This window comes from Panthera pardus, unplaced genomic scaffold, assembly GCF_024362965.1.
Source record: "Panthera pardus isolate Hobbes unplaced genomic scaffold, ASM2436296v1 HiC_scaffold_17, whole genome shotgun sequence".
Lineage (NCBI taxonomy): Eukaryota > Metazoa > Chordata > Mammalia > Carnivora > Felidae > Panthera > Panthera pardus.
In genome coordinates this window covers 38,387,608-38,415,110 of record NW_026526732.1, presented here as the reverse complement: position 1 = coordinate 38,415,110, position 27,503 = coordinate 38,387,608, and the positions used below count along the sequence as shown (strand labels likewise).

The window sequence follows — 27,503 nt, the reverse complement described above, 5'->3', positions numbered from 1 at the left end:
TATAATGTTTTCCTGCAGGTTGTACACCATACTTACACTACTCTGTCCTTTTTTGCTCTAGTGGCAGAGAATAGAAGGGGTTAGTTGTGGGGAGCTCACTGTAGCTTGCAGTTACATGAATTTGCCACTGGATGGTGGTGGTAGAACAGGGAGTTCTCTGCTGAAGCAGGGTGGGGGAATCTTAGTGGTGGAATGCATAAATAATTATTTTGGGATAATGTTTTTAAACTTCTGTATAAACAGGAATATGGTATAAGATGTAAATGCTGTTATTTTAGAGGATAAATGCCACACTTAATTATAACCAAAGTATACAAAATCTAGATGGCTTTTAGTTGGGTGAGCTGATTCAAGTTGAAATGACAAAAAGTGAGGACTGCCATAAAATATGTTTTGATATTTTATTTGTTAGCAGAATCCTGACTATCATCTCTTGTGTGGAAAGGAAAGGAAGAGTTCGTTTTCAAAGGATAATATTCTCAATCCTAATGGCAGCATTAATTACAGTTACAAAGTAGTTTGAATTTAGATGCACAAAACTGTGCTACTATGTAGAATGCAGTTCCATTACAATGAATTCTTGCTTGCAATGTTTGTATGAAATTTGCTTGTAATTGTCTAAATGTTCCTGGAAATTGGTGGAAGCTTTAGGATTAAAAAAAATTTTTTTTGAACGTGTATTAATTTTTGATAGACAGACACAGAGCGCAAGAAGGGGAGGGGTACAGAGAGAGGGAGACACAGAATCCAAAGTAGGCTCCAGTCTCCGAGCTGTCAGCACAGAGCTTGATGCAGGGCTTGAACCCACAAACCGTGAGATCATGACCTGAGACAAAGTCAGACAGCCACCGAGGTGCCCTGGATTTTTTTTTTTTTAATATAGTAATTTGCTTTTTGTAATCGTTAGGAGAGTAACTACTAGTTACTAAATGTTAGTATTAGCTAAGTATTATTAATAGTAACATTTTAGCTGGTCTTTTTTCTTTTTGTCTTATGGAGAAGACTTTGGGAAAATTGGATTTACTGCACCTTTTTACCTGTTTCACTAAAATAAATGATGTTACTGCATGATTTGTATTCTAGTATAAGAATACAATGATGAAAACCTGGAAAAATCTTGACTCATGTTAAATTTCCCTCCTTCTGTGCAAAGTGAAACTTTTCTGTGTAATTTGAACTAAAGCTATGTTGATTTTTAGGACACATTATTTCTAGCTTAGAAAATACAGGTAATAGTATTACTGTATTGTATTAGTGGAGCAAGCATAATGAACTAGGGAAGTATTTGTTATATATTACTGCACGAGCTGATTTCTTTACTGAATTTAGTACTAATCATTTATTTCCTAGGTCCATATTTGAACTATGGGGTCATGGAAAATCTCCAGAGGAGCTGTATAGTTCTCTTAAAAACTACCCTGCGGAGAAGATGGTGCGTAGTGAAATGTGGTTTTATATAGGTATATTTACATATACTGTAGAACTACTAAACTTAAAAGAATTTATCTGCTTTTATTTTAGGTTCCATTCCTACATTCAGATTCTACATATAAAATAAAGATTCACACATTTAATAAAACATTGTCACAAGAAGAAAAAGTCAAACGAATAGATGTAAGTGAATTTAGCTAAAATCAAAATCAAATGTAGTCTGGCTGCTGTTGATAGGTGATAGTACTCAGCTCTGCTAAGTGCTTGTTTTGTAGTACACTGTGTGCTAGGTCATTTTCATGTTTTGTCTTAATGCTGATATCAAACTTACAAGATAGGTATTATTCTGTAAGCACTATTTTTCCTTTACTATTCTAATGAGACATGAGAATTACTTTTATTTTTTAGGCACTTGAATTTCTGCCATTTGAAGGAAAAGTGAATTTAAAGAAGCCACAGCATATATTCTCTATATTGGAGGATTATGGCTTGGATCCAAACTGCATCCCTGAGAATCCACATAATATTTATTTTGGTAGATGGGTAAGCAGGTGTTCTTGTTACCTATTTCAGATCGTTTCTTTAAAAGCTTAATGTTAGACCTTCGAAGGCTCAGAACTACTGTGTGAATTAAAATCAGTGGGAAATATGTGGTTATGTGTTCTGTTTGTTTTTTCAGAGATTCCTGTGAAGTGCAAGAGGCTTGTTAGATACAGGGTCTAGGTAGGAGGTGGTATATGGGGGGAAAAATAATGTAAGACTTGTCTGAAAGTCTGAATTGCTTTTTAAGCAGAGAGAAGGCAGAGTGCTGTGATAGCTGAGGGATCTCCTTTGTGGAGCTCTCGAATTTGAGCTTGCCTGCTGAAAAGAAATGAGATTACTGCAGAGCAGTTCTGCCCACTTCCCCTAAGGCTGTAAGTGGGTAATGGAAGCTGAGCCTTATGTTACAGAATATTGTTATTTAGCAGAAAAAAAAGAGGTGGCTAAAGTTTATTCACCACCAACCCCTGGATTTATTGCGTTCAAATTCAATGCAAATTTAGTTTGAAAAGTCAAAGTCATTTGCAACCATTAAAAAATACAAGGTAATTGTCCATAATCACTTCAATTACAGTTTTTAAAGGAACAAGTTTAGAGCAATGGTAAGTGGAAAGAAGTTCTTATCATTCAGATCCTGTGGTTTTATTGTGAATAATGATCTTAACTCTGTTATGCAGTTACACTAATTTGAAGAATCTCTGATCTAGATTGCAGATGGACAGAGAGAGCTTATTGAGTCATACAGTGTTAAAAAGAGACACTTTATTGGAAATACAAGCATGGATGCTGGTTTATCATTTATTATGGCCAACCATGGAAAAGTGAAAGAAAATGATATTGTCTTTGATCCGTTTGTTGGAACAGGTATTTTTATTTAACTGTTAAAATAGTGCATAGATGTTACTTGTCTATATTAGTCAAGGTCATAGTAATATTTTTGCTAAAAGATTAGTACATTTGGACAATAATCATAATTATCATAAGACAGTGGCTAAGAGACAACCACATATTTGTGTAATAGCCCTGTATGTAACACTTTCACCACTTCAAAGATAATGCTGATACAATTTTGTGAACTTTTTCCCCAGGTAAGCCACTAGGTGGAGAAGCATACTGTCCACTGCAATACCATGCACTGTGGAAGTGTTTTGCAGCTATATAGTTTATTTAAGTAGGAGAACTCTTGGGTGGAAAAAAGACTTGAGTGACAAGACAAAAAAATGTGTTCATCATTTAAAATTGATAACCATATATTTACATGGAAAAAAATGGGTAATGTGTCTTATCTTTGGTTTGGTTTGTAGAGGTCTATAAGTAAGTGTGAAAGTAAGAAAAGTGACTAATTACCAATGGGCTAGAGCCTGGCTGCTGAGGCTGCAATCTGGGTTTTCTGTACACACTTGATTAGATTTTCCTGCTTCACCCCGTGTTTTGCTGGGTCTTATTCATGCCTAGGGGATACTAGCATTTAGGTTTGTCTGGCTAAATTCATTGTAATTCAGATTATGTAGGAACAAATTATATTTGTGGTTGGAGTTTCTCCCTGTAGCTGTCTTTCCTCATCAGAAACTTGGGAAGCAGTGTTGATGCAATAGCTAACATTGTTGAATTAGAAAGAAAAAATCTTCCTGAGGAGATTATGGCACAGGGAGAGGTTATGTGACTTAGCTAAGGTTATACAGTGTATAAATTTCATGAGATTCAAACTTAAGCAGTCTAACTCCAAAGCTCATGCCCTTGACTGCTATCCTATCTGTATTAGGATCTGTCGGCCAACTATTATACCATAAACTAATTGAAGAATGTCTCCACATGTGATTAGGAAGAAATAGTATCAAAGTCAAGAGATTTCCAACTTGGAATGATTTTCTGTGTTTGTTGTTGAATTAATCTGCTAGTGAGTCTCTCTTCCCCACTCCTCCAGTGTCTCCATATATCCCACATCGAACATATTACCTGTTTGATTCTTTCTTCATTATCCTAAGTGCCTCCCCCCACTTTTTGTTTAAGTTTATTTTATTTTGAGAGAGAAAGAGAGAGCAAGCACATGGGAGGGAGAGGAGGGAGGGAGGAAGAGAGATGGGGGGGGGGGTGGAGAATTCCAACCAGGTTCCAGGCTCCATGTTGTCAGCGCAGAGCCCCATGCGGGGCTTGAACCCATGACTGTGAGATCATGACCTGAGCTGAAATCATGAGTCGGACGCTTAACTGACTGAGCCACCCAGGCGCTCCCTCTCCCCACTTTTTTGTTAAACTCTTGTTGGAAATAATACCAAACTTATAGTAAAGATCTAAGAATAAAAATATAACAGAGACCACTGGCATATACTTGACCCAGATTAAACTATTATTAACACTTGGCCTCATTTTGCTTTATTATTTGTTTTCTTTTTATGTTTTTTCAGGGAGACACGTTAAAACCACATAAATATTGTATTCCACATCTAAATTACCCTCACCCCTGTCAGGTTGTCAGGTTTAGCACTCATTGATGATTCTTGCCTGAACCAGTCTTAACTTTGATGGTTACAAAGGGATGATTTCCAATAACAGCATTCCCCCCACAATAACCCTTTAACACTCATTTTATTATAAGCAAGAGCCCTTTCTTCTCTTCTTATTACTTATTTTGTTGCTCAAATTGTCCCACATTTGCCAAGTGAGAGCCCTTTTGCACTGGATCTTTGTGACACGTTTCTATCTTCTTTTATTTTTGAGCACTTTCTTACTTTCTGGCTTATCTTTTTACCTGCCCAAATCCTGGAATCAGTCATTTCTCTAAGAAACCATTGTTTCTTTTAGTGAAAATGGGATTAGAGACCACTAAGGTCTGGGTGCTAGACATCTTTGTTTCTCAACTCTTTCAGCCGGGAAGCTAGGACACTTGTGTGTGTATGAGCACATTATGTGTATAAATGTGTATGCAGATACATGTTCCTACATGTTCATGTACACTGCAAATTCTGGTCTATGCTGACAGATTTCTTTCTTGCCTATCCCTATTCCATTTTTACATGTGCCTTCTTCTTCAGTGAGAATCGTGTTTCTGCTCACCATGCACAGGTTTATTCTTTTGCTCATTCCTATCATGCATCTAAAATAGTTTCAAAATTGCTTGGTCCATACCTCTAAAAGCAAAGCAAAACAATACAAAACCCTATCAAAATGATACGTTTTTGGGGTATGTATTCAGTTCTCTACCTCACCTAACTGTCAGTAAAGTCAAATATGGTGCTTCTTTTTCCCCTTCATTTACAAATCAGTTCGGAGTTCATTTTTTCTGTTTGCCCTCAGTTTTAGATTTTTACCTCCTTCCATTCTTGTTGATTTATTTTTTAAATATGTAGAAGCTCAATTTGCTTCCAAAAGTCAACTATACAGGAGGTGTACTCAGATGTCACTCCCCTCCTTATCTCTTCCACCCTCCTCCCCGCCCAATCCCTTGTAGATAACCAACTTCTTTTTTAGTTGATTCTCCATTTTTTTTTTTTTAAGGATAAGCAGATATATGTACATTTTATTTCTACTTTTTTTCTTACACAACTTTGCTTTTTTTCACTTAATAGTATTTCCTGGAAATCACTTTCTGTTAATTCACAGAGATTGTCTTCATTCTTTTTTATAGTTGTACTCCATGGGTGTACATACTATAATTTATTCAAATGGTCTCCTATACTTGGACATGGGGAGTGTCCAGTGTTTTATAGTTATAAATAATGCCTGCAATGAATAATCTTTTGAATATATACTCGCATAATGTTGGAGATGTGGCTCTAGGGTAAATTCTTAAAAGTAGGATTGCTGGGTTGACGAATGTATGCGTGTGTAGTTTTGTTAAATGCTGCCAAATTCCTCTCCATTGTGCCATTTTATATTCTTGCCAACAGCACATGAGAGTCCCTGTTCTCCCACAGCCTCACCAGCACAGTTCATTTTCCAGGTTTTCAGGTGTTGCCAGTCGGTTGGATGAAAATGTTATCTCGATGTAGTGTTATTTTGTATTTCTCTTATGAGTGAAGTTTAATAATCTTTGATTTTTTAGGGGCCACTTTTTTAACTTTTTTTGAATTATCTTTCCTCTCTTTTGTCCATTTTTATGTAGACATTTTGTTCTTTATTTTTGAAAGTATTTTGTATGTTAGGGACATTAGCCCTCCCTCTTCTTTCCTGTTGTTTTGTTTTTTGTTTTTGTTTGTTTGTTTGTTTGTTTTCTCTTTTTTTCTTTTTGAGAGAGGGAGAGAGGGTGTGCAGGCACGAGTGGGGGAGGGGCAGAGGAAGAGGGAGAGAGGGAATCCCAAGGGGCTCCACACCCAGCGCAGAGCCCAAGGCAAGGGGGTCACCATCTCACCACCATGGGATCATGACCTGAGTCAAAATCAAGAGTCTCTCAACTGACTGAGCCACTTAGGCACCCTCCTTTTTTACCCCTGTTCTCCATATGTATATAAAATGTATAAATTATTAAATATATACATATATATGTACACACATACAAAATTAAATATATTATTTCCATTTGCCATTTAACTTTGCAAGTAATTGCTTTTTTGCCATTCAAAAGTTTTCCCTGCATCTAAGTTATATAGAGGAATCTAGCTATGTTTTTCTTTTCGTGCTTTTATAGTTTTAATTTTTTTCTTTTAAATCTCTGGTTTATTTGGAATTTTTCTTGTATACTATGAGGAATGGATCCAATTTCTTTTTCCAAATGTTAAACCCTTTATTAATCCTTAATTTGTTCTTGAACTTTAACAACTTTTCCTGTGAACTGAGAAGTCTTTGAGATACATACATGTACATAATACTTAATATGTATACAATATGTAGACAACACCATAAAGTTTACAGAGTTCCTAATGTACGTAAAATTTCTTTCCTTTCCCTTGATGTATATGAGGTTGGGTGTATAATGAAATGCTAACTGCCACAGCAATCAAAATATTGATTACCTTCAGTGTTGTTAAGAGGCAAGGAGACCTGCCTCTAATTTAAGCTGCTTTAGAGCAGCTCCTTAGAGTGGTTAGGATATCTTGGTCATGTGACTATTTACATAGGACAATTAATGGAAATTTGCAAAGAGGAAGATCTTTGCAAAAAATGCTGCTAAAATATATTTTTGTAATTTGTGTTTGTAATCTAAGCATAGATTTCGAGCTTTAGTTTTAGGTGCTTTAGTTTTAGCTTGGTGATAATCCATAACTGTGAATAGACACAGTTCTAAGTATCATCTGTCCTCTTTCTTGGGCCTTTGTCTCACTGATGGGTAGTACCTTCTGAAGGATTGCAGAAATAGTAGCCCAGTGCCCTCTTCCATGGCCATAGTTTTTCACAAAGTATTTGATGATATTTTTATCCTTATGCTTCCTTTTCTAGTATTTAAAAACAAAGTCAAGTGCATTCAATCTTTTCTCATTTTAAAAGCACAAAATTAAAATGTATTGCATTCCCGAATGCTTTATCCACTGACTTCTCATGACCTGTGATTTTCTCAAGGTTACAGAGTAGAAGGTTTCTGGGAAACTGAAAGGAGAGCATAATCTTTTCCTGCCTAAATGCCTTTCCTTTTTCTTTGAGACAGTCTGCTGTTGTTGTCTAGGATGACAGTATGAACTGCAGAAGCACACTATTTGTTCATTTTAGTGAATATGTTGAGTTTAATTGTAATAAGATTAAAAAAATTTTTTTTATTTGAGAGAGAGAGAGAGAGAGACAGAGAGACAGAGAGACAGAGAGACAGAGAGAGACAGCTTGAGCGGGGGAGGGGCAGGGAGCGGGAGACACAGAGTCCAAAGCAGGCTCCAGGCTGTGAACTGTCAGCACAGAGCCCACTCTAGGGCTCAAACTCACAAAACTCTGAGGTCATGACCTGAGCCAAAGTCGGACGCTTAACTGACTGAGCCACACAGATGCCCGTTAATAAGATTTTTTAAAAGTTGTGTATCTCCATTTTTTTTCCCAAGAGAGAAGGTATGTATCATTGGCCAGCTCAATCCTCTTAGTAGTTAGGAAGTTAGGAAGTCCTGTTGTTCTAATATGAGCACAGCTACAGGATTGATGAGCATGAATATGTTGAGTACTATAATGGTACCAGCCTGCCTGTGATATATAAGAGTTGTGAATGGTATACAAGTCACATTAACTGAGTGTGCCCCTTTACTTACTTAATTTGTTTGATAACAAATTTAATTTTGTTAATCTAATTGGTAAGCTAAGTATATATGTCATTTCAATTGGTGCTGACCCCAAAGGAAATTAAATGGTATAGAGAAAGCAAATAGGATGAGTTTAAATCTTTACTCTATCAGTTATTATGTCACTTTGGGCAGCATTCTTTACTTGTCTGAGCCTCAGTTCCATCATTAATAAAATGGTAATAGTAATACATTGTGAGGTTAAGTCAGATAATACATGTATATGGAATTCTTAGGAAGTTGCCTGATGCATGTAGACACTCAGTGAACTGTAATGGTTATTATTTTTACATTATTATTTTGTTAGAAGCATGGATGCCTGTTTGGTGAAAGATGTTAGATATAGCCAGTATTGAATGGTGATGATAAACAATTTGGCCATGAGCTCATTTTCTATTCCCTTCTTTGGCTAATTTCCAAGATACTCATAATTTGCAACTGTTGACAATTGTGACAACAGGCAAGGAAAGTGAGTTAAAATCACGAACATCTAATTCTTTGTAATGAAAATAATTGGCACAAGTGTCTGCCAGTTGTTCTAGGTAGCTGTGGTGTGATTTTAGGATGGAGCTTCATAGATACACTTTTGATTCCTTTTCTCCTCCATCTCAAGTAAGTCAGCTGTTATGGTAATTGAGAATATAGCCAAGAGACTATTAAGTATTCCTTGGCTGCTTCTACCTTCAGATAAGCCATAGTATAGGGAAAGGGGTGTAGCTCCTTTTGGAATTTCATCGTTGCAGAATGATAGACACAGGTCCCAGGTGTTGGGAAACTGACTGTCCTGGTCATGGGAAGAGAAAAGGAGGGAAGAGATAATTGATCCCTATAAACCTATGGAAGAGTCTCTGCTTCCTTCTCATTTTTGTCCACAACACTTTGTAGTCTCCTTTTCCTTTTCTTTGTAGACTGAATAGCTTACCTAGTAAAATTTTTATTTTCCAGCAATATCCTTTTGCTCAGGCAGCTGGTGTGATTTGAGTTCTATTTTAAAAAGGATAAAGTAGATATAATTGCACTTCATTTTTCCTCTTTCTCTCCTTTTCTTTCAGCAAAACCAAATCCCAGTTTCTCATTTCTACACTTTTATGAGGCTTTTCACTTAAATCTCTAACGATGAAAGTCATACATTAGTTTCTGTGTTATAAAGAAGTTCGACTTATTGTGTCCTTTTGCCTATAAGATATTGTCCTAACCTTAAAGTGGTTACAGTTTAAGAAAGCAAATATTAAAACACTGAGTTTGTGGTATTTGTACACTTGATAGCATAGTAAGAAATTGGGTGAGTCATATTACCTCCTCCCGCACCACTTCACCCCTCCTTTATCACCCCTTCCACCAGAAAGCATCAAGGAAACTCCAACTGGACTAGAACTAAATGCAAAAAAAAAAAAAAAAAAAAAAAAAAAAAAGCTTCAATTTAATTGAGAAAACAACTAGATGATTAACAGTGATTACCCAGTGACCAGTTCAGAGAAACTAATTTATAATGATTTTATTTAAAATTTGAAAGCTTAAAGGGCACGGAGTTAACTAACAGATGCCGTCTAACGGATTATCCATCTCCTTCCAGCAGTGTGCTCTAAATTGGCTCTTCTCAAAACACACTCTAACCAAATGGATAAGGTTCTGTTTAAGGAAGCGCAGGAAAGCTTTTCTGTTCCCCTTGGCAACTAGTTCTTCTAGGTGAGTATCTGCCTTAATTGGCAGAATTGTAGTAATTCCTCATAATTTGGGTGAAGTGATTTTGTGAGAATTCCAAGTCATCACAATACAGTATCTTTCCTAAATATGGACGGTTCCATTTATAGAGCAAGAGTAGTAAGGTCATAGCTTACCTCTCACACAAATGCTTCTGGTAGTTAGTATGAGGGAACCTAGGTTTTGGTTTCTGCTGTACTTTTAGTCCTTCATTTCTCTTCTTCATGGACTTCAATAATAGCAGTCAGTTACAGTATTTTTCACAAGCAAAGTATATTTAAGTACATGTTCCCAGACTGTGTTTTAAATGGCTATGGAAGGAACACCATTCAATTATAGATCTTGACCCTCTGGAGGCACTACCCATCCTCGTGTTAGAGATGACCTTTGTAAAGGATATAAGGGAAAATACATAGTTATTTTCCCTTATCTGAGTTGGTGCATAGTTTAAGAATATATTTCTGATGTCCGTTTTACTGACACACCTTTCTACAGTATAGCTATTAGGACAAAGAGCATTTTACGTTGGATGATTAAAAAGTAAAGTTCAATGAGAAGTACAGTTATTAAAATATTTAACTTTGTGACTTTTTTCTTAAACAATTTAAAAATGTTATTACTTTTTAAAGACTTCCTTTAATTTTTAAATCTTTATTAGGATTTTCTTTGTATGTGAGCTGGTCACAGCTAACAAGTTATTTAGTCCGGTCAAATTGCATTGGGATATTTGTTCTAACTTTGATCACAGCACGAAGTAAACAGAAAAGTTGTATTATTTTTGTGTATGCTTGATAATAGTTATTCAGAAATTCATTTTTACAGTTTAAAAAAAGAGATTATTGCTTCACTGGTTACAGGAATAACTATTTCTTGTCCTAACATTTTAATTTTTGTAGGGATTAATGTCTTACATATTAATTATGCCCTCTTTAGTTATTTGAAACCCTGATTTCAGTGGGAATTGAGCCCAAATGTCAGAATTTATTTATTGCCAACTCTTTATGTAGCAGCCTTTTGTGCTCATTTGTAAGCAAGGATCAAGATGCTTTGTATAGACGTCTCAAAGTCAGATGAAGATGTCTAAACATACATTATTTTGATCAAAAAGTAATTTTCCCTAAGTAGTGCATTTAGAGTAATGATGCCAGGACATGCATTAATTCCCTATGTTGTGACCATTGTAATGAGCACAGCTTTGGGGTTTGTTTTTTTAGTTCTGAGGCCTGCTAAATATAGTCAGGACCAGTGTTACTCTATGGTACTCTGCCTACAGCTAGTCAGTAAGACTCTGGATCAAATTAAATAGGGGAAGGAACAACAGTCTGGGACTTTTTGGTTAAAAGACCATAATTGTGTGATTTTTTCAGGTGGCCTTCTGATAGCATCTGCTCATTTTGGTGCATATGTATGTGGGACAGACATAGACTACAATACAGTTCATGGCCTAGGTGAGTAGAGGTTCTAGACAGTGTTACAGTCTTTGTTCTTGTACCAAATGTGCCTTTATAATAATTAAACAGGTTTATATGGTATTATACATCTATCTTTAGTGTTAAGATACAGAGTTGTGATATAATGTAGTTTTACTTATTTTTCCAAACAGTAAGATTTCATTGGTTATCTGCTTTTTATGAAGTGATCCAGTATGTACAAAGTGATCTCCTGGGTAACACAAAGATGGCTAAGGAAGAGCTCTCCCCTCAGAGGTATTTATGGTTTTAGTAAGAGAGATTTTTTTTCCCCTTTGTTTTATAGTAAGAGATTTCTAAAAAGTTGGCAAACTACAAGGCTGTGAACTTTAGAGTTGGGAAAGAAGTTGGAGAGGGACTAGCCATTTTATTTATTTTTTAGAGAGAGAGAGAGGGCACAAGTGAGCAAGGGGCAGAGAGAGAGAGAGAAAGAGAGAGGGAAGAGCTAGAGAGAAGCAGGGCTCACCCTAAGCGGGGCTTGTGCTCACCTGAAGCAGGGCTCAAGCTCATCTGATGTGGGACTTGAACTGATGAGCCATGAGATCATGATCTGGGCCGAAGTCAGATGCTTGACTAACTGAGCCCACCCGGGCGCCCAAAACAAGCCATTTTCTAATCAGCCTGTCCATATTAATAAAACATACAGTTTCTTTTTAAAGATTGTCACCATTTTTTTATTCAGTAATCATATATTGTGTGAATACTAGATTAATTTCTAGTCCTTGAATACTATATCGATTTTAATTTCATAACCAACCAAAATATCTTTGAAACAGTTAAAGTGATAGTAACTTAGAAGATTCTGCGTTAGACTGAGGTTAACTTGAGACAAATATTTGCTTGCTTTTGAGGCAATTTTGGAAATTATTTTGAAATCTAGACACTTTGCTAATGTATGTATGTGATTGGGTGGAATTGAATCAAACTGGAAAAATTTCTATACTTCCATATTCCATAATATTTCCATATTACCTGAATAGTACTAAAAATGTCAAGTTTCACTGATGATTTTGAAATTCTGTTCATGTTGGTATTCAATTATTGTATCTAGAGTCAGCCTTTTAAACACCCTTTTTCTGTTTGTCACCCAGTTATTCTCAAGTTATTGTATTGGTAAGAATTTACCATACTTTTTTCCCCCCTAAAAAATTTGACATATTGTGCTTGATGAACAGTTTTTTCCTAACTTGACTATAAGGAATTTAGTATATTTACCATAAGGAAAATTGGTTATATTAAGTTCACCTAAATGGGCTATCCAGAAAAAGATATTCTTGGCAATATGTTAGAGCAGACAGAGTGTTAAGAATTATTCTAGTTAGCTTTTAGTAGAAGCAATATGTTTGCTTTAAGGGGATTGTCCTGTATAATTTAATAGAATTCTTATTTATGAAAATTATGTTTTTTTTATTTTTATTTTTTTATTTAAAAAAAATTTTTTTTTTTTAACATTTTTATTTATTTTTGAGACAGAGAGAGACAGAGCATGAATGGGGAGGGGCGGGGAGAGAGGGAGACACAGAATCGGAAGCAGGCTCCAGGCTCTGAGCCATCAGCCCAGAGCCCGACGCGGGGCTCGAACTCACGGACCATGAGATCGTGACCTGAGCTGAAGTCGGACGCTTAACCGACTGAGCCACCCAGGCGCCCCTGAAAATTATGTTTAAAGTTATTTATAACCTTTCAGTTTACTTGTATAGAATTCTGATTGAGGTTGAATTTTTTCAGAGCTTATCCCAGATGCTGTTAAATAGGCCCTTTGTTTCTTATGCTTATAATCTCTTTCTATACTCTGAAATATTCTCAGATTTCTGCTATTTTAAAAATACAAAACCTTTTCTATTCCTGTAGGAGCCCTCTAGCTGCCACTATTTTCCTTTTCCTTTTGCCAAAGTGTATCTTGAAAGGTGGTATTTACTTGCTGTCTCTTTTTCTTCATCTCTCACTGTCTTCTGCCCAGTATTTTCTAACTTCTGTGCCTGCTGAAATCTCTTAGTAGGACCACAGATCTACATCATTTGGCAGTGTTGACCTTTGTAAACCTCCCTTGGTTTCCTAGACAGTGATCTCATCAGGTGGTACTTGCTTGACTGTTCTGTCTCTGGCTCCTTAAGGCCTTGCAGTTTTCTTTGACCTGTATTAACATGTTGTTTTCTCCAGGCATCTCTCTTTGACCACTTCTCCTATCACAGTGCATGTTATTCAGAGTCATGTCATTCTTCTTCTTTTGATTTTTAAATTTTGTTTTTATTGTGAAGTAGATAAGATGCAGAAGAGTGTATAAAAATAGAAAACTATAGAACAAACACATAACTGCCACCTAGGTCAATAAAAATGTCATTCGTTCTTACAGGATTAACTTTAAGTGCATATATTCTGGCCTGTACCCACTAAATAGCTCTTTCTGAATGATCTATAGGTAGCTGATAAGCAAGGTTGATACATCTCAAGTAAATCTCATTTTTTCCCTTAAGCTTGTTTTCCTCTTGGTTTTTCTGATCTTAATCAACAGTGTCATCATCCACTTGTGATGCCTAAACCAGAACTTTGAACTTCTTCCTTCAATCCTCATTTTAACTTTTCTTCTGTAATGTCTCCATTTTGCTTCCTCTCTCCATGGTCCTAAAGCTCCATATTTCCCAAGTTAGCTCTCTTCATTTATCATTTATCTGATTCATCACTATTTCTATATGGGGCTGTTTGCTCCTGCAGGAAAAGGACCATGTTCTTTTCAGCTCTGTATCTTACTTGTATATGCTTTGAGTTTGGTAAGTATTGAATGAGTGTTTTAAGGCAGTTTCACTTGAAACGTGACAGAACAAGATCAGGTAGAAAGTATGTTTTACTGTTCAAAATATTTTTTGTAGTAAATGGAAATAAAAATAAGTTTATGTAAATAAAATTAATAACTTGAACAAGTTTTATTGTAAATATAGGTGTAAAGGAGTTAAAAATTACTTCTAGCTAAATGACAAGAAGTAAGAATGCTCTATTTGATTTAGTTTCTGTATTCCTTTTTCTTTCCCTTCAGGAAAGGCTAGTAGGAAAAACCAGAAATGGAGAGGACCAGATGAAAACATTAGGGCAAATCTTCGGCAGTATGGTTTAGAGAAGTATTACCTTGATGTCCTGGTTTCAGATGCATCTAAACCTTCCTGGAGGAAGGGCACATATTTTGATGCAATCATCACTGATCGTAAGTTTATTTTTATACAAAAGTAGGAGTAGAATTAGTTCCTTAAAGTCACTTACACTTAAAATACAAAACTTATCAACACACACAAGAATGTCAGCCTTGTCTTCTCCCTACCTCTACTGTCTTCGTATTTCTTTATTTTTCCCTCTGGGACAATAATATCCAGTCTAGTATCAGGTATTGCATTTGGTAATCTCTTTTAGGCCTCTTTTAGTTTGTCACGCTTTCACAGCCTTTCTTTTTTATGACACTGACATTTTTGAAGAACACATTGGTTTGCTGGCCCTCCCACGGTTTTAAGTAGAATCTTCCTTGTGTTGTGTATTCTTGGCTGGAATATTTTATAGGCAGCAATGCGTTACTTGAGTGTCACTCTAGAGACCCATGATGTCCATCTGCGCCTCATTGGTGATTAGGTGACTTTTGACCACATTACTTGTTTTTTACGTAGCCCCATATGGTATCAGAGAATCTACAAGAAGAACAGGTTCTCAGAAGGAAATACCAAAGGGGATTGAAAAATGGTAAGTGACAGTTAAATGCAATAGGTTACTATTTTGAAAAGAGCATGTTGTTCTTTTTAATTAGCATAGTTTAAGCCTTAAGATTTTTCATTGATTTTGAAATTTTGTTTTCTTTTTCTAGTCCAGAAAGCCATGTTCCTGTTTCCCTGAGTTATCATCTGAGTGACATGTTTTTTGACCTGTTAAACTTTGCAGCGGAGACCCTTGTATTAGGTGGAAGACTAGTCTATTGGTTACCAGTATACACACCAGAGTATGTAATGTTAAATAATTTTATTTTTTAATTTCACTTTCGTTATGGTATTTGTATATCTAGTATATTTTCCCCCTATTTCCAGTTGTATTCAGGGTAAATATATTTGTGTTTAATGTTTATAACAGTCTTTGTTTACCTACATATGTGTATAAAACCAGCCCTTTTCTCTTATTGAATTGCTTTAACCTTTTTATTTTATATCAGAAGTTGGCAAGCTATAGCCTGTGGGCCAGATGTGGTCCTCAGCCTATTTTTGTAAGGCACTTGAGCTGTGTTCTTACATTTTTAAAGAGTTGTTAAAAAATAAAAAAAACAACAACAAAGAAAGACATGTTACAGAAACATATGTGGTCCACAAAGGCTAAAGTACTTACTGTCTGGCCTTTTAGAGGAAAGGTTTGCCAACCACTGTTTTATATGATTTTTAACTCAGTGTCTGATAAATCATAGCTCTTCAGTAACTGTTTTGCCAGGCCACAAACATAGGTAATTTTTAACAGCTTAGTGGAGTGATTCATCTACTACTAGCTAGCTTTAAATATCTATTGGCTATTATGATCACCTTAAATGCAGTAATTTTTTTTTTTTTTTTTAATTAGAGCATGTGTGCATGGGAGAGAGGCAGAGAGAGAGAATCTTATATATATATATATATATATTTTTTTTTTTTGAGAGAGAGAGAGAGAGAGAGAGATTAAGGCAGAGAGAGAGGGGCAGAGAGGGAAACAGAGAATCCCAATCAGGCTGCATGCTGTCAGAGCAGAGCCTAATACTGGGCTCAATCCCACAAACCGTGAGATCATGACTTGAGCTGAATCATGAGTCAGATGCCTAACAGACTGAGCCACCCAAGTGCCCTGAGAGAATCTTAAGCAGGCTCCATGCTCAGTGAGGAGCCCCGTGCAGGGCTCAGTCCCACAACCCTGGGATCATGACCTGAGCTGAAATCAAGAGTCGGATGCTCAACCGACTGAGCTACCCAGGCTCCCTGCAATAAATCTTTTTTATTGTATTGTATTGTATTGTATTGTATTGTATTGTATTGTATTGTATTGTATTTTTTTATGCGTGAGCCGGGAGGGGAAGAGTGAGAGGGGGACAGAGGATCCAAAGCAGGCTCTGTGCTGACAGCAGTGAGCCCAGTGTGGGGCTTGGACTCAAACTGTGACATCATGACCTGAGCTGAAGTTGGATGCTCAACTGAGTGAGCCACCCAGGCACAACATCTTTGTTAAAAGCTAACACCAAAATAAAAGTTGTGCATATATTTAAAGCCCTGATTATGTTCAATATTGTTGGTTTGGGTTTCATTATTCAGTAATTATTAATTATAAACAGAGCTGTATATAACAACAATGAAACACAAGATATCTTGAATAAGACAGCATCTTTAGGTTTCAAAGATAGTTTAGAATTAGGTTGAAAATTTGGCTGTTTCTTCAATCTGCCATAGAAATATTTTTAAAAAATTTTGTAGTTCCTGTATCTGCTATACATAATTATATAGAAAGCATTTTAGAACAGTGTTAACTTTCTGTCTTTTCAAAATGGCGGATGGTCCTTCAGCTGTTGGAAGCCGTGCTGGTTTTTGTTTTATAAATGTGTTGGAAGTTACCATGGCTTAACTTAAGTCATGCATTTGTTTATCAGCTGATAAGACTGTATACATTCCTGCCCAGACTTCTTAACACTGACCTGTGATAATCTCATTTAATCTTTTCATTTTAGAAATAAGGAAAATTACTTCCAAGGAGTGAAGTGACTTGTCTAAAGTTAATAGCTAGCTAGCTAGCTAATTAGTTTCCTTGTTCTCAGGGCTGTGTTCACTTAATTTAACAGTTAACCAGATCTCAGGTACCAGATCTTTATTAATATTTTCAGAGAAGAACACATTTATTTCTTTCTATACAAAAGTGGTTCCTGCCTTAGATAAGCTGAATTCCAGCAGTAAATTTTTAGAAAACTTATTTTGAGATAGTTTCAGACTTACATAGAAGTTTCAAATGTAGCACAAAAAATTCCCCTCATCCAGAGTTTCCTTCCAACCATTAATGTCATCTACTGTATCCTCCTTTCTCATTCATTGCATAATCACATACCCATTGTCATTCATCCTTTTTGAAACTAAGAAGTTGCAGATAGTAATGCCCCATCACTTGTACTTCTCAGAAACCAGAACATTCTTGTCAAACCACAGTCAACCCTCCAAGTTTGGAAATCAGTATTGATAACACTGCTGTTCAGTACATGGACCTTATTCACATTTCATCAGTTGCAGTCCATCTGAGAAAATGTGCTCTATTAACCCATCTTGTCATTCTCCTCCAGTCTGGAATATGTCCCCATTCTTTTCTTTTGTGTCTTTGATAGTTTTGTAGAGTATACAGCGTATATTCTAAAGGTTGACCCTCCCAGGGTCCATCTGATGTTTCTTTTTTATTTATTTATTTATTTTTAATATGAAATTTATTGTCAAATTGGTTTCCATACAACACCCAGTGCTCATCCCAACAGGTGTCCTCAGTGCCCATCACCCACTTTCCCCTCCCTCCCACCCCCTGTCAACCCTCAGTTTATTCTCAGTATTTAAGAGTCTCTTTTGTTTTGGCTCCCTCCGTCTCTAACCCTTTTTTTTTTTTTTCCTTCCCCTCCCCCATGGTCTTCTGGTAAATTTCTCAGGATCCACATAAGAGTGAAAATGTATAGTATCTGACTTTCTCTGTATGACTTATTTCACTTAGCATAACACTCTCCAGTTCCATCCACATTGCTACAAAAGGCCAGATTTCATTCTTTCTCATTGCCAGGTAGTATTCCATTGTGTATATAAACCACAATTTCTTTATCCATTCATCAGTTGATGGACATTTAGGCTCTTTCCATAATTTGGCTGTTGTTGAAAGCGCTGCTGTAAACATTGGGGTACAAGTGCCCCTATGCATCAGCACTCCTATATCCCTTGGGTAAATTCCTAGCAGTGCTATTGCTGGGTCATAGGGTAGATATATTTTTAATTTTTTGAGGAACGTCCACACTGTTTTCCAGAGTGGCTGCACCAGTTTGCATTCCCACCAACAGTGCAAGAGGGTTCCCATTTCTCCACATCCTCTCCAGCATCTGTAGTCTTCTGATTTGTTCATTTTAGCCACTCTGACTGACATGAGGTGGTATCTGAGTGTGGTTTCGATTTGTATTTCCCTGATGAGGAGCGACGTTGAGCATCTTTTCATGTGCCTGTTGGCCATCTGGATGTCTTTAGAGAAGTGTCTTCTTTAGAGAAGTGTTCTGCCCATTTCTTCACTGGATTATTTGTTTTTTGGGCGTGGAGTTTGGTGAGTTCATTATAGATTTTGGATACTAGCTCTTTGTCTGATATGTCATTTGCAAATATCTTTTCCCATTCTGTCGGTTGCCTTTTAGTTTTGTTGATTGTTTCCTTTGCAGTGCAGAAGGTTTTATCTTGATGAGGTCCCAATAGGTCATTTTTGCTTTTAATTCCCTTGCCTTTGGAGATGTGTCAAGTAAGAAATTGCTGCCACTGAGGTCAGAGAGGTTTTTCCTGCTTTCTCCTCTAGGGTTTTGATGGTTTCCTGTCTCACATTCAGGTCCTTTATCCATTTTGAGTTTATTTTTGTGAGTGGTATAAGAAAGTGGTCTAGTTTCATTCTTCTGCATGTTGCTGTCCAGTTCTCCCAGCACCATTTGTTAAAGAGACTTTTTTCCCATTGGAAATTCTTTCCTGCCTTGTCAAAGATTAGTTGGCCATACTTTTGTGGGTCCAATTCTGGAGTCTCTATTCTATTCCATTGGTCTATGTGTCTGTTTTTGTGCCAATACCATGCTGTCTTGATGATTACAGCTTTGTAGTAGAGGCTAAAGTCTGGGATTGTGATGCATCCCGCTTTGGTCTTCTTCTTCAATATTACTTTGGCTATTCGGGGTCTTTTGTGGTTCCATACAAATTTTAGGATTGCTTGTTCTAGCGTCGAGAAGAATGCTGGTGCAATTTTGATTGGGATTGCATTGAATGTATAGATTGCTTTGGGTAGTATTGACATTTTAACAGTATTCTTCTACTATGAGCATGGAATGTTTTTCCATTTCTTCGTATCTTATTCAATTTCCTTCATAAGCTTTCTATAGTTTTCAGCATGGTTAGGTTTATTCCTAGGTATTTTATGATTCTTGGTGCAGTTGTGAATGGGATCAGTTTCTTTGTCTTTCTGTTGCTTCATTATTAGTGTATAAGAATGCAACTGATTTTTGTACATTAATTTTGTATCCTGTGACTTTGCTGAATTCATGTATCCGTTCTAGCAGACTTATGGTGGAGTCTGTTGGGTTTTCCATGTATAATATCATGTCATCTGCAAAAAGTGAAAGCTTGACTTCATTCAATTTCTTGAATTGACTTTATTCAATTTCTTTGCTGGTTATGGGTCTGTTCAAGTTTTCTATTTCTTCCTGTTTGAGTTTTGGAAGTGGGTGGGTGCTTAGGAATTTGTCCATTTCTTCCAGGTTGTCCAGTTTGTTGGCATATAATTTTTCATAGTATTCCCTGATAATTGCTTGTATTTCTGAGGGATTGGTTGTAATCATTCCATTTTCATTCATGATTTTATCTATTTGGGTCATCTCCCTTTTCTTTTTGAGAAGCCTGGCTAGAGGTTTATCAATTTTGTTTATTTTTTCAAAAAACCAACTCTTGGTTTCATTGATCTGCTCTACAGATTTTTTAGATTCTGTATTGTGTATTATTTCTCTTCTTCTGTTGGGTTTGGGGTGTCTTTGCTGTTCTGCTTCTATTTCCTTTAGGTGTGCTGTTCAATTTTGTATTGGGGATTTTTCTTGTTTCTTGAGATAGGCCTGGATTGCAATGTATTTTCCTCTCAGGATTGCCTTTCCTGCATCCCAAAGCGTTTGGATTGTTGTATTTTCATTTTCATTTGTTTCCATATATTTTTAATTTCTTCTCTAATAGCCTGGTTGACCTATTCATTCTTTAGTAGGGTGTTCTTTAACCTCCATGCTCTTGGAGGTTTTCTAGACTTTTTCCTGTGGTTGATTTCAAGTTTCATAGCATTGCGGTCTCAAAGTGTGCATGGTATGATCTCAATTCTTTTATACTTATGAAGGGCTGTTTTGTGACCCAGTATGTGACCTATCTTGGAGAATGTTCCATGTGCACTTGAGAAGAAAGTATATTCTGTTGCTTTGGGATGCAGAGTTCTAAATATATCTGTCAAGTCCATCTGATCCAATGTATCATTCAGGGCCCTTGTTTCTTTATTGATCCTGTGTCTACATGATCTATCCATTGTTGTAAGTGGGGTATTAAAGTCCCTTGCAATGACCATATTCTTATCAATAAGGTTGCTTATGTTTGTGATTAATTGTTTTATATATTTGGGGGCTCCCATATTTGGCGCATAGACATTTATAATTGTTAGCTCTTCCTGATGGATAGACCCTGTAATTATTATATAATGCCTTTTTCATTTCTTGTTACAGCCTTTAATTTAAAGTCTAGTTTGTCTGATATAAGTATGGCTATTCCAGCTTTCTTTTGACTTGCAGTAGCATGATAGATAGTTCTCCATCCCCTCACTTTCAATCTGAAGGTGTCCTCAGGTTTAAAATGAGTCTCTTGTAGACAGCAAATAGATGGGTCTTGTTTTTTTATCCATTCTGATACCCTATGTCTTTTGGTTGGAGCATTTAGTCCATTTACATTCAGTGTTATTATTGAAAGATAGGGGTTTAGAGTCATTGTGATGTCTGTAGCTTTCATGCTTGTACTGATGTCTCTGGTACTTTGTGGTCCTTGCAACATTTCACTCACAGAATCCCTCTTAGGATCTCTTGTAGGGCTGGTTTAGTGGTGATGAATTCCTTCAGTTTTTGTTTGTTTGGGAAAATCTTTATCTCTCCTTCTATTCTGAATGACAGACTTGCTGGAGAAAGGATTCTTGGCTGCATATTTTTTTTCTGTTCATCACATTGAAGATTTCCTGCCATTCCTTTCTGGCCTGCCAAGTTTCAGTAGATAGGTCTGCTACTGCCCTTTATGTGTCTACCTTTGTAAGTTAAGACCTGTTTATCCCTACCTGCTTTCAGAATTCTCTCCTTATCCTTGTATTTTGCCAGTTCCACTATGATATGTCCTGCAGAAGATCGATTCAAATTACGTCTGAAGGGAGTTCTCTGTGCCTCTTGGATTTCAATGCCTGTTTCCTTCCCCAGATCAGGGAAGTTCTCAGCTATGATTTGTTGAAGTACACCTTCAGCCCCTTTCTCTCTTCTTCTTCTGGAATTCCTATGATACGGATATTGTTCCATTTGATTGCATCACTTAGTTCTCAAATTCTCCCCTCATACTCCTGGATTTTTTTATTTCTCATTTTTTCAGCTTCCTCTTTTCCCATAATTTTATCTTCCTTTTTTTTAAAATTTTAAAAAATGTTTTTATTTATTTTTGAGACAGAGACAGCATGAGCAAGGGAGGGGCAGAGAGAGAGGGAGACACAGAATCTGAAGCAGGCTCAAGCTCTGAGCTGTCAGCACAGAGCCCAACACGGGGCTTGAACTCACGGACTGTGAGATCATGACCTGAGCTGTAGTCGGACACTTAATTGACTGAGCCACCCAGGCGCCCCACATAATTTCATCTTCTAATTCACCTATTCTTTCCTCTGCCTCTTCAGTCTGTGCTATGGCTGCCTCCATTTTATTTTGTACCTCATTTATAGCATTTTTTAGTTACCCATGACTAGGTTTTAGTCTCTTTATCTCTATAGCAATAGATTCTCTGCTGTCCTCTATGCTTTTTTCAAGCCCAGTGATGAATTTTATGACTATTATTCTAAATTCTTGTTCCATTATGTTGCTTAAATCGTTTTTGATCAATTTGTTAGCTGTCGCTACTTCCTGGAGTTTCTTTTGAGGAGAATTCTTACATGTCATCATTTTTGGTAGTTCCTGCGGTAGCTCCAAACTGCAGGGCACTTCCCCTGTGCTGTCCAGAGAAACTTGTGTTGGTGGGCGGGGTCGCAGTCAGACCCGATGTCTGCCCCCAGCCCACCGTTGGGGCCAGTCAGACTGGTGTGTACTTTATCTTCCCCTCTCCCAGGGTCAGGACTCACTGTGAAGTGGTGTGGCCTCTGTCTGGGCTACTTGCAGACTGCCAGGCTTGTGGTGCTGCTTCGATGGGATCTGGCATATTAGCTGGGGTGGATCTGCAAGGTGCGCAGGGGCGGGAGGGGCAGGTTTAGCTAGCTTTGCTGATGGTGGTCCCCTGCAGCACCAGGAGGGAGGCAGGCCCATCAGAGGGATGGATCCACAGAAGCACAGCGTTGGGCATTTGCGAGGTGCAAGCAAGTTTGGTGACAGGAACTGGTTCCTTTTGGAATTTCAGCTGGAGGATGGGAGAGGGAAATGGCGCTTGCCAGCGCCTTTGTTCCCCTGCCAAGCTCAGCTCTGTCTCCCGGGGCTCGACAACTCTCCCTCCCGGTGTCGTCTAGCCCTCCTGCTCTCTGAGCAGAGCTGTTGACTTTTAACATTCCAGATGTTAAGTCCCGCTAGCTGTCAGAACTCACGGACTCTGGCCCCTCTGCTTTTTCAAGGGGCTCTGCCTTGCCTGGTGGGCTGCCCCTCCGCTGCCCCGGCTCCTTCCCATCAGTCCGTGTAGCATGCACCACCTCTCCGCCCTTCCTACCCTCTTCCGTGGGCCTCTTGTCTACGCTTGGCTCCGGAGAGTCCGTTTTGCTAGTCTTCCGGCGGTTTTCTGGGTTATTTAGGCAGATGTGGGTGGAATCTATAGATCAGCAGGATGAGGTGAGCCCAGTGTCCTCCTATGCCGCCATCTTCCTGTTGATGTCTCCCTCCATCTGATGTTTCTTTTAGGACCAGATTCAGGTAATGATCTTGGTAGGAATACTACAAAAATTATACTGTGTTTTTCATGCACTGCATCGTGGGGCACACAGAGTTAACTGCTACTAGAGATCTTAAATTTGATCATCTAGTCCTGTTGTTCTCTGTCAGGTTTCTCCACTGTGAGCCATCGTTTTCTTCTTTGATTAGTATTTCATCAGGGGAGATATCCCAGTATTACATCACTATCTTGTTCATCCAGTCACTATTCACATTGTCAATTCCATTGTTTACAACCACCACAATGATGACTTTTCTGTTCCATCACTCCTTCTACATTTCTAAGTTGGCATTCTACAGTAAGGAAGAGTTTTCCCTTCTTCCCCTATTTGTTTACTAATTTATTAATTTATATTTTTATGGAGTGCTTAATTTATACTTTTATGGATGCTTGTATTATTCACTGGGCTATAATTTATTATTGTCACTATTTTGTTGTTCAAATTGTCTCAGATTTGATCAGTGGGAGTTACTTTGAGGTGGTTCCTCTGTCCTTTTGAAATATTCCCATTAGTTTTTGTGTACTTATTATTTTTTTGGCATTTCTGACTGCCCACTATTTTGTTGTTTTGTATTTAATTATAATTCAAGTTGAATGTGCTTAAGAATATCTTTTGTAGTTCTTTTATTTATTCCTTTCTCTTTATACAAAATTAAATTGGAGGTACTTTTAAGTATTTTTAATATTTCTAAAGACCTTACAAATGGACATTGGATATTTTTTTCAGTGACTTCTCAATTTTAATAATTTTCAACAATGAGAAATTTCCAAATGCATATAACCAAAGGGATATTTTAGAAGTAGAAAAGGGATACATGCTTTTATCACATTTTTTTTTTTTTTACCCTAGATGTTTATCAAGGGAAAGCTCTCATCTAGGTATGTGTCTGATGCACACATGGGAAGACTACTATGGTATTTACTTCCCTGACTTTATCTCTCAAGAAATTTATGTCCATGTTCTCTAATGTTCATAATTAGGCTTCTGTTGTTTTACCCTCCCTGTACTTTTTTTTTCTTTCTATTTTTACTTTTATTTGCATTTATTTTATGCAGAATTTACTCCTGGGACATAATTTTTTGTTTCTTCTTAAAAAAAATTTTTTTTAAATGTTTATTCATTTTTGAGAGACATAGAATGCAAGTGGGGATGGGGCATAGAGAGAGAGGGAGACACAGAATCTGAAGCAGGCTCCAGGCTCTGAGCTGTCTGCACAGAGCCCGATGCAGGGCTTGAACTCATGAACCATGAGATCATGGCCTGAGCCGAAGTTGGTTGCCTAACTGACTGAGCCACCCAGGTGCCCCTTCTTCAGTTTCTTCTGGGGTATATTTTTGTTCTGTGCAACCTCCTCTTCTGGTTTGGGAACAGTCTGCTCTTTTTCAGTAAGGATTATCTCACTGAAAAGAGATCATCTCACTGAAAGTGTGGCAGGGAGAGCTCACGTATGGGTTAATCTGACTGTGAGCCCTGTAAGTTCCATGCCACATCTTGGGGGCTTTGTTCAGCTAGATATGCTCAATGACCAGAAAATCTGCATCTAAACCCTTAAACTCAGCATTACTCTCTACATTTTTAAGCATGTGCAATAAAAATTCGGCTCTCTTTTTAGGCCACTGACCCTGTGTGCAGCCCCACTCTCTGGCCTGGGCACACCTACCACTCTGCCATTGTAGCAATGGAATGGCACACATTGCTTCTGCAAAGTGACATCCTTCAAATACTCGATGGCTTTTCAGATATGCAAACCCTTGATGGCCTGGGAAGTTTCACATGTGTTCTTAAAGTGAACATGATGATTTGAACCTCTTGATTTGCATGATTTTGTAGGGGTTTTTTGGGTCAAGTGAATAGAAAACCATTCTCAGAGGTCACCTCAGGCTGCATCTGGGAAGAGGAAGATCTCCTTCTCTTTAGCCTAAAGTGACCTTACTAATGAAATATTATTATTACTGTTAACTTATTAATGAACTTAGTTTGTCTTGTGTTGGGAAATAAATTATTTTTACTTCTGTACTATATGTCATCCAAAATCTTTGTTCTTTTTAAAATAGCACAATATTATGGTGAATTTAAGACTAAAATCATCTAGAAATGTTTGAAATAATGTTCTTGGTTCCAAATTAAACAATTTAGAATTTGTTTGGTTATATTGTATTGACAATATAGCTTTTTAAGAATAAAGATTTCATTTTAAAAAGTCAGGTTTTTTTTTATTTTTTTAACGTTTTATTTATTTTTGAAACAGGGAGAGACAGAACATGAACGGGGGAGGGTCAGAGAGAGAGGGAGGCACAGAATCTGAAACAGGCTCCAGGCTCTGAGCTGTCAGCACAGAGCCCGACGCGGGGCTCGAACTCACGGACCGTGAGATTATGACCTGAGCCGAAGTCGGCCGCTTAACCGACTGAGCCACCCAGGTGCCCCAAAGATTTCATTTTAAAATACATTAGCACAGATTAATTTTATTTTTTTTATTTTTATTAAAAAAATTTTTTTTAAATGTTTTTATTTATTTTTGAAAGAGAGAGACAGAGCATGAGTCGGGGAGGAGCAGAGAGAGAGGGAGACACAGAATTCGAAGCAGGCTCCAGGCTCTGAGCTGTCAGCATAGAGCCCGATGCGGGGCTCGAACTCACTGTGAGATCATGACCTGAGCTGAAGCCGGACAGTCAACTGAATGAGCCACCCAGGTGCCCCGAGCACAGCTTAATTTTAAAATGTTTGTATTTTTGGTCTATTGAATATAGGCTTTTAGTTCTACTACTGAATTCATTTACTCAATCAAATTCTGTTACACGATTCAAGTTTAAAAATAAGAATTACATATTATAATCAAGTTCAGGCATTACTCTTTAAATCCAGGGCATTTTATTTATTTTATTTTATTTATTTTTTTTTTAATTTTATTTTTTTTAACGTTTATTTATTTTTGAGACAGAGAGAGACACAGCATGAACGGGGGAGGGGCAGAGAGAGAGGGAGACACAGAATCCGAAGCAGGCTCCAGGCTCTGAGCCATCAGCCCAGAGCCCGACGTGGGGCTCGAACTCACGGACCGCGAGATCGTGACCTGAGCTGAAGTCGGATGCTTTAACCGACTGAGCCACCCAGGTGCCCCAAAATCCAGGGCATTTTAAAAGTATAAGACATGATAAAAATAAAGTACTACCTTCGAAAGTTTAATTATTTGCAAGGAATTGTCAGAGCTGATGATTGAAAAAGGATTTTCCATTTGCAGTGAAGAAATTGCTACTCAACAGACTGGCTGTATTTCCTTGGGTATAGTTTTTCCCCCACTCTAGCATGTCGGATTTTTTGCCAGCATCAAGATGCTCTGTACACTTCGTATCTTTTCACCTTTGTTTATTCTGTGCCCATTGCTTGATAAACCATTTCTTCTTTCCTCTGCTGATAAAATTCTAGTAATCTTTCAAGGTCTGACTTAACTGTCACTATCTCTGAGATACTTTTCCAACCCTTCTTAGTAGAATTAATCTTTCATCTGTGCTCTCGGTAGTTTATTCTTATCACTCTTAGAGACTGACCACATAAAATTACTGTAAACTGTTGGTATTTATGGGTTTATTATTCAGAGTTGCAGCTACTTGCAAGTGACCCCGAAGATCTATGTCATTAATATCGTTTGGATGACATAACGTCAACTCATGTGTGTTTGATATTCTAGGAATTGCTAAGCTACAGAGTTCAGCTGTTTGCTCAGACTTTATGTCTCCATATTGTGTTGTTTTCTTACTGGCATTACACACAGATAACTTTCTTGAGGTGATCACAAACTGCATTTCTTTGTAAAAGATGCCCTTTAATAGAAATCCCCCTGCTAATGCTTGTGATAAAAATTTTGATAAAGTAAAGAAGCTTTATAAAGTATGCCCCAATGTAGGATTTGGGGATACATTTTTCTTCCCAGCTTTACTGAAGAAATAATTGATATATGTCACTGTATAAGTTTAAGGCATATAGCCTGATGGCTTGCTTTATATTGGGAATAAACAGTAACTCTAGTAAAATGAGTTTTGGAGTGGCTCAGAGCAGCAAAGAAAACATGTTTTTCATCTCTTAACTAGGAAACAAGAAAACGTGATACCTTGAGCTATTTTCAGTGAGTGCTCTAATCAGTGCAAAATCTGTTTCTCAAATGGGAGGTGAAATTGTAGTGACATTTGGAAATAGCTTAAGGCATGAAGATTCATAGGAAAATGAGTGTCATGATTTATGGAAAAGCTAGGGGCCTATGCAC

General features: G+C 37.3%; 1 protein-coding gene across 4 annotated transcripts in view; it reads left to right on the top strand.

Moving 5' to 3' along the window:
* Nucleotides 1-27,503, top strand: part of TRMT11 (tRNA methyltransferase 11 homolog) — a 60,003-nt gene that overhangs the window by 8,712 nt on the left and 23,788 nt on the right. For 2 of the 4 annotated variants that reach the window (XM_053904517.1, XM_053904516.1), the window contains exons 4-11: nt 1,351-1,432; nt 1,522-1,614; nt 1,840-1,974; nt 2,679-2,835; nt 11,231-11,311; nt 14,364-14,528; nt 14,980-15,052; nt 15,174-15,305. In XM_053904517.1, the coding sequence (XP_053760492.1) occupies nt 1,351-1,432; nt 1,522-1,614; nt 1,840-1,974; nt 2,679-2,835; nt 11,231-11,311; nt 14,364-14,528; nt 14,980-15,052; nt 15,174-15,305 (918 nt within the window). The remainder of the gene's footprint in view (nt 1-1,350; nt 1,433-1,521; nt 1,615-1,839; nt 1,975-2,678; nt 2,836-11,230; nt 11,312-14,363; nt 14,529-14,979; nt 15,053-15,173; nt 15,306-27,503) is intronic. The other 2 variants (XM_053904518.1, XM_053904520.1) reach the window with 2 other exon arrangements.